Raw genomic sequence first — 7711 nt, 5'->3', positions numbered from 1 at the left:
GTTTCCTATTTTTCGATATTTTGGGGCTATTTTTCTAATTTCGATAATTTCTAAGGGATTTGTTGATCTCATTTTTTATCCCTCTTTTGGATTATAGAGTGGGGTATTTATAGGATTCAATTAATAATTTTTTTTTTTTTTTCAAAAGTTTTTGAATTTATCTTGAAGTTTTAGCGTTATCTAATTAAAGAAAACGACTTCATTGCATCATAAAACTCCTTTACTGCCTCATCAGGCTGTGTCAATGCTCACCGGGCTGCATCTCGGAACGGCCCGCGGCCCGATACTTGTGTCTCATAGGGATTAAATTGTTATTTGTTTATCCGTAGGTTCGATTCAGGTGATTCTTAGATTGTTGGTAAGCTTTCAAACTCTACTTCAAGCTGAGATAGGTTTGGGCAATTTTAGGATAATTATATTGAGTCTAAGTTGCCTATAGTTTACTAGAGTTTTTGTGGTCCTTCAAACTCATAATCGAGGTTTTTAGGAGTTCCATTAGCCAGAATTTCGAGAGGGTGCATAAGATGTAAGGTTTCCTCTTAGAGAGAAGAGAGCTTCATATTATAAAGAAACATTGTGATGATACCACTTGTAGACTTGAAGATTAAGATGCTTGTTTACTGTAGAGAAGTAGTTCCCATTGAGATTTTGAGTGATTTCCCATTTTACAGAGATAGAATCTCAGTTGCTCTCAAGGTTTTCCTGCTGGACAGTAGTTTAGCTGTGGAATGGAGATGATATCTTCATGGACTGTGGTTTTGTTATGGAATAGATATGAGAGATCAACGGGAGTTGCCGATCAGTAGACTGAGTCTAAAAGAGTTTACTCGACTGTGTTTTGTCGAGGGTTATAGATGTAACTCTATGTCCCAAAATCTTTAATGTAACTATCATTGGGATAGTGGATTTTTGTTTGTCATACCCGTGGATGTAACCATTTTGAGGTGAACCATGGAAATCTTTGTATGTTCTTGTAATATGTACTTCATACTTATTTCTCATACTTTATTTAGAAAATATTAATCCATCAGGTTTAGAGCTTCCATGCACAACAAGTGGTATCAAAGCCACACGATTCAATACAAGGCGAGTTTTTGTGCATTCGGTTGAAGAAAAGCACATGGCAAAATAAGAGAGTGTTTTATTTGAGGTGGAGAAATATAATGGCAAATACTATTTTTCAGCAAGAACGATGAAGGAATTTATTTGGCAAAAGATGAAGAATCCATAAAACTACCCAATGGATGTTGGCATGATGAACATGTGATTTTGATATCAAAGTGGAGATTGTTGGTTATGGTAATTATTCAAAATCACCCACATAAGAAAATCTCATATTATAGGGGTTGAGATTGATATTGATAAGTTTCCAAAAGAAAATAGAAATCCAAAAATATTATGACTTTGAAATATATCTCTTAGTTCTTGAGATATATGTAACAAATCTTATATATCTGAGATGAAAGTGCAGATAATTTGTGTGTCCTATTTGGGTCACCATATGGGAATGGCGGTTTCCTCTAGAGAGAGAAGGGGGTAGGGCTTATTGTGCACGAGATGCAAGATTTTCTCTTCGAGAGAAGAGAGTTTCTTATGGAGAGAAACATTATAATGATGCCCATTTGTAGACTCTGAAGATTAAAAGATTTGTTTCTTGTAGAGCAGCGGTTCCCATCGAGATTTTGGGTGGTTTTCCCTTTTAGTGAGAGAAAATCTTATTTGCTCTCAAGGTTCTCTTCCTAGACAATGGAATAGAGATGAGAGATCAACAGTGGTGCCATTTAGAGAGCAGGTTTGAAATGGTTTACTCGACTTGAGCTTTTTGTCGAGGTTAGAGAAGTAACTCTATGTTTCAAAATCTTTGATATAATTTTCATTGGTATAGTGGATTTCTGTTTGCTGGGCCCGTGGATGTAACCCTTTTGAGGTGAACCACGTAAATCTTTGTGTTCTTATTGTATGTGTTACATGATTTATTTCTCATACTTTATTTGTCAAATGTTAACCCATCGGGTTTAGAGCTTCTACACACAACATGAACTGGGTGAACGCCATACATGGCTAGCCCACCTAAGTCTACTGTCGTCTTATTACCTATTGGTGTCACACATAATCTTTTCCAAATGGATTCATTACGGATTCTATCCCTTCTTGTCTTGTCATTCATCTATATCAACATCTTCATCTCTGCTACACTCATTTTATTGGTGTATTGTTTTTGTCCGCTCAACATTCTGCCCCATAAAGTAAAGCTAGTCTCATAGCTGTCCTATAGAACATACCTTTCAACTTTATTGGTATGGGGTGATCACATACATTCTAATCGCACATCTCCACTTCGCCCACCTAGCTCTAATTTTATGTGCGACGTCTTCTTCAATCACTCAATTTTCCTGGATTATCGACCCAAGATATAATAGTAGACAAATATTTAAAGACATAGTAGTCGATATCAAGAGAGTAGTTGATAGGCTTTCATTAATTAAACTGGAGTTAGGTGATGAGATAATTAATATAATTAGTGCTTATGTGTCACAAGTAGGTCTAGATGATAAAATTAACATAAAATTCTAGGATGACATGGATAGACTAGTCCAAGGAATATCAAATAGAGTGAGATGGGCTGGTCATGTGCAACGTAGATTTAATACAACATCGATTAAGAGTGGCAAATTGATTCAAGTAGAAGGCTCTAAAAAGGCAATGGGTAGGTCCTCAAGGACTTTGGATGGTAGTAGTCATAAGAGATATAGTGACTTATGGCAAGACTGAGGGCATGAACCTTGGTAGAGCATAATGGCACAATATGATTCATGTAGCCGATTCTAAATAATTAGGATAAGACTCGAATGATAATAATAATGATGTTAGATATTATATATTGAAAACTAAAACCAAAATCCATTTAAAAAATGGTTTATAAGAGGGGGGGACATTCTACCTATGACTATGCGGAAGCATAGACACCGTGTCTTTTTAATATTATACAATAGAAATTTTATTTTTAATATTACAATGGAAATTACCATGAACTTTATTCAGTTCTAAAATAATAATCAAATTCATTCTTTATAATTTAGTAATCCCTTTTGGGTCTTATTCTCTGATTTGGTTGAAAGACTAGGCAAAGGCATAGTTTTATTAACCTATGTCACATCTCCCCTTGCGTAAAATAACATATCCAGGTGATGAAGATGATGCAAGCATCCTTTAATATCTATCTTTTTTAGTTTCTTTGATAGGTAAATTTTGCTTTATTAAAGAGAGATTAACGCGTTAATGTCTTATAAGTCAACAAAACACCCTTCCTAGCTCTTCACTATATCACGACAAGTTCTCTATTTTGTACTTTATGATTACCTTGGCAAATCCAACGAAGATATGAGCAATAATCTATGTTTTCTTTCTACATTCCTCTTGGCAAAATAATTTTTAAAGGTGAATGGTTTGATAGTGCTGCAGTGCTATCAAAACAAGTAAAGCCTTACCGCATAATTTATTGTAATTCAAGTACTATAAAACCTTTGCATCAATCATCTTGTCTTGAACGTTATGATTATATAAAAAATAAGATTTCAAGTTCTAAAAATAGTTTATATTATAACAAATTATCTAGATCATCCATTTCACCTTAAAAATAAATGTCGAGAGATCCACAAGATCTGTACTATTTTTTGAATTTCAAATTTCATTGTTGGTGTAGAAAATTGATTTTAGAACCATCATAAAAATTTATGTTACCAAAAAGAATTAAGGGGTGAGGGTTTAATTTGTTTTCACGCCTCATAGAAACCTCATGCAATTTTTAATGGGTGCCTTTACGATAAGCCCTTGTATGGAGGACAGACAAGTACAAAGCTAAACCTGTACTCCAAAACACCGACGAAAAAATGCATCACCACAACCGGAAACTACTATTATGACTTCAAAACTAGGGCCGGCAACAAGTCGGGCTTGGGCCAGGCCACTTCTGGCTCAAGCCTTGCTTTAGTCCCCATAGGACCACCTTAGGGCTGGCCCGGCCTTGGCCCTATCAACCCGGGTTGAGCCAGGTTGTGCCAAATAGAATAAAAGAAAATCAAAGGAAAAAAGGGCAGGTCGGGCCAAATCGGGCTGGCACTATCATGGACTTGGCCCAAGCCCGGCCAAGCTTTCAAGCTTTTATTGTGCGGCCCTTAAGCCACATTTTGTTGCCCATGTATTACATTTTGCGACACATGAACAATTTTTTTAGGTTGGATGGCCTGGCAGAGAAGGCCACTTGGCGCATTGCCACCCCTATTAAAAATATTTTTCTATCACTAATTATAAAACTTGAAGCTCCAATAATGCGTGTGTTTGACAAATTTGTAATCTTATACAATCCAAGTAATGTGTACCTCTAAATTTTATCATAGCGTATAATTTTGGTGTAAAAAATTCTTAGGATTATCTCAAAATATATTTTTCTTTCTAATTATAAAATTTTAAACTCTAAAAATGATTAAAATCGAGTAGATCTATATAGATATAGAAATCTTGAAAATGGACAGTCTTGATAATGTGTTGCAAGATGCATTATTTTTTAGACTCACTATATATATATATATATATATATATATATATATATATATTCATACATCTTGATGTTGAGAGGATCAATTAGAGAGTTTTCCATCATTAACAATATTTTCTAATGAATTTTTGAGGTGCATCTTTTAATTCTACATTGTAAGGTTGCAACTTTATATACACTTTTTTTTCATTTGTAAATGTTTAAAAATAGGTATTTCAGATAATCTATTATAAAAATTATTTTTGAAAACTCAAGATTGTCGAGATTGAGATGATCACTTTCATAGTTCCAACACCAAGTTTTAAGCGAGATACGGGTATGGCTTGCAAAACACCGCGGCCGTAATCTTAACCGTTTCCAGTTTGGAATGAGTTAGCCAAACAGGAATATTCATGTCCTGGCCGGCCAAGCAATTGAAAGCACCGTTGTAGTTTTCTTTTTATTTCTCTCACACACACAGTAGCATCTTTCTCTGTGCACACTCTCTCCCTCACACACACACACAGAAGCATCTCTCTTTCTAGCAGTGGCTATGGCTCGAGCTCCCCCACCTCCATTCTACCTTCCTTACCTTCCACCAACCATAACTATTAACACATCAAGGCCAAGCTATTCTTATCAGAATTACTCCCCCCAAAAGAGCGGCTCAGACCCAACAGCCGGAATAGTAGCAACCATCTCTATTTGTAAGCTCTATCTTTCTCTCTCTCAGATTGCACTTACTTTTTCGTTTTATAAGCTTTTAAAGAATTTCATGGGGCCTTGGCCCTAGTATTCTTGGGCCCCTTGAGCCTCAGCTACCGGTGTAGGTTTCTATTCTCGGTTTAGGTTTCCATTGGAACGATGAGGGATCATGAAGGGAGAGAGAGAGTGACCACTGGTCCCCTCTTCCACTTTCTCTGTATCACCATCAAACACTTCATGAAATGGTGATGACCGTACGTGTCAATTGATTACAGTATATAGTTTGCTAGACTATACATTTCTACTGGTTTACAACTTAGCATCTCTCAGTGGTGTTCATCCTTTCTCCTCATGGTTGAGCACCACTCGGAGATGCAAGGAAGATCATCACCATCCATTGAAGTACCGAACCGCATGGACATGCATCTCGCTCTTCCACATCGTCTGCTTAACCATCCATCAAGAGACTGAGCCTACGGATTATGGTATTTCCGTAGTCCCATTCTCACATTTTTTTTCTCCTACCCAGCCATTCGAAGGGATCCTCATTACCTGACATTCTATAATTTATTTTCCTAATCCATTGGATCATGACATGCTTTCCTAGCATATGAAGTGATCACCACTCACAATTTTGCATCTCCAGTGGTGTTCTTCCTCAAACTTGGATGCGTCTTCTACTGTTGCTGCCGTAGAAGATGTTCAGACGGTAACAATGCAATTTCGGACTCGCAGTTCAAGCCCGGCAAGATCGACAAGTTCCTCGGAGACATGGAGAAGCTCAAGCCGATAAGATTCTCCCCCCAACAACTTAGCTCTTGCACTGGAAACTACAGTCACTTGCTCGGAGCAGGCGGTTTCGGCACAGTCTATAAAGGTACGTTCCCTAATGGTGTTAATGTAGCAGTAAAAGTCCTCAGGGGAACATCGGTCCAATGCATCGAGGCCCAATTCATGGCAGAAGTGAGCACCATAGGAAGAACCCACCATGTCAACTTGGTCCGGCTCATCGGCTTTTGCTTCGATATATGCATGAGCGCGCTGGTCTATGAGTACATGGAAAAGGGCTCCTTGGATGGGTTTCTGTTCGGAAACAAAGAAAAGCTTGGGTTTGAGAAACTCCGCGAGATTGCAGTGGGAACGGCGAAGGCCATAGCATACTTGCATGAAGAATGCCAGCAAATGATAATTCACTATGATATAAAGCCCGGCAACATATTGCTCGACCGCAACTTCTCACCAAAAGTTGCTGATTTCGGGCTTGCAAAGCTCTGCAATAGAGATGCCACCCATGTTACCATGACAGGCGGGCGGGGGACTCCAGGCTATGCAGCGCCGGAACTATGGATGCCGTTTCCCATAACCCAAAAGTGCGACGTTTACAGTTACGGGATGTTACTATTCGAGATTGTGGGGAGGAGAAGGAATTTGCAGGCAAGTCTTTCAGAGAGCCAACATTGGTTCCCCAGATGGGTCTGGGAAAAGTTTGAGAAAGGTGAATTGGAAGAGATGATGATCAAATGTGTGATTGAGGAAGAAAACAGGGGAAAGACAGAGAGAATGATTATGGTTGCTCTTTGGTGTGTTCAGTATAGACCAGAGCTTAGGCCTTGTATGAGCAGTGTTGTGAGGATGCTAGAAGAAGGGGTTGAGATCATTTCACCACCAAATCCATTTGCACATTTGGTTGCTGGTTTGCCTGCTGTGGATATGCAACAATTCAGATATACAACTGAAGAAACATACACAGAGTCATATACTGGTGCCACCACAGCTCCAATGACCACCCCCACAATGAGGAGGTTTGAAATTTCCATTGCTTCGACATGAAATCATTAGGATTTCGGCTATGTATTGGGAATGCAACATTTCTAGCTAATTTGCAGTAATCTAATTGTGGCAGCACATAAATCTTCCATGGATCCAAGATTAATTGCATCTCTGCTTGCAACGTAGTATACAGCTCTCTTTCACTCAAAATGTATGAGTTGCTTCTCTGTGGAACTTGTACATAAGGTTCCAAATAATTTTCTTAGGATTACCTGTAGTTGAAAAAACAGAAATCATGGTCATAAAGGGCAATCAATTTATTTATGAGTTGCTTTTCAATGGAAAGTGTACACAATTTATTTTCCCAAAAATAAGGGAAATTGTACATAAGATCATAGTGTTAACCAAAGATCAAAAAACAGAAATCATGGTTATAAAGGGTGGGGACTCCACTGAATTACCCAAAAAAAAAAAAAAAAAAGGGTGGGGACTATTATGTAACATTTTAGAATATTAGTAATATGCATGTGCGTCGCACGTGGTATTAGATACTAATTAATTGAAATATACTCAACCTTGTAAAAACATTTTCAACGACCCATAATCAGTGAATAGGTATGTGTGTTTGTGTGCATGAGAGAGAGATATTTAATTCATTTGCACAGATAGACAAAATATAAATTGAGTATCCAAATTCACATA

The 7711-nt window shown here is 37.6% G+C and overlaps 1 protein-coding gene across 1 annotated transcript; it reads left to right on the top strand.

Annotated features, from left to right (window-relative positions):
- The first annotated feature begins 4956 nt into the window (after positions 1-4956).
- On the top strand, positions 4957-7348 carry LOC18426084 (rust resistance kinase Lr10). Its single transcript, XM_088852702.1, has 2 exons — positions 4957-5241; positions 5886-7348. Exons 1-2 carry the CDS (start codon positions 5088-5090, stop codon positions 7067-7069), a joined length of 1338 nt encoding a protein of 445 aa, XP_088708828.1. The 5' UTR covers positions 4957-5087; the 3' UTR covers positions 7070-7348.
- The last annotated feature ends 363 nt before the right edge of the window (positions 7349-7711 follow it).

This window comes from Amborella trichopoda, chromosome 12 (genome assembly GCF_054954075.1).
Source record: "Amborella trichopoda isolate Santa Cruz 75 chromosome 12, AtrichopodaSantaCruz75HAP2 v2.0, whole genome shotgun sequence".
Classification (NCBI taxonomy): domain Eukaryota; kingdom Viridiplantae; phylum Streptophyta; class Magnoliopsida; order Amborellales; family Amborellaceae; genus Amborella; species Amborella trichopoda.
The sequence above is the reverse complement of the archived record's forward strand: the minus strand, read 5'-3'. Positions and strand labels throughout refer to the sequence as shown.

Coding starts and splice junctions, on each gene's coding strand:
- LOC18426084 (XM_088852702.1), top strand. CDS start 5,088: ATGGCTCGAGCTCCCCCACCTCCATTCTACCTTCCTTACCTTCCACCA. Junction 5,242..5,885: donor AGTAGCAACCATCTCTATTT/GTAAGCTCTATC, acceptor TTGCATCTCCAG/TGGTGTTCTTCCTCAAACTT.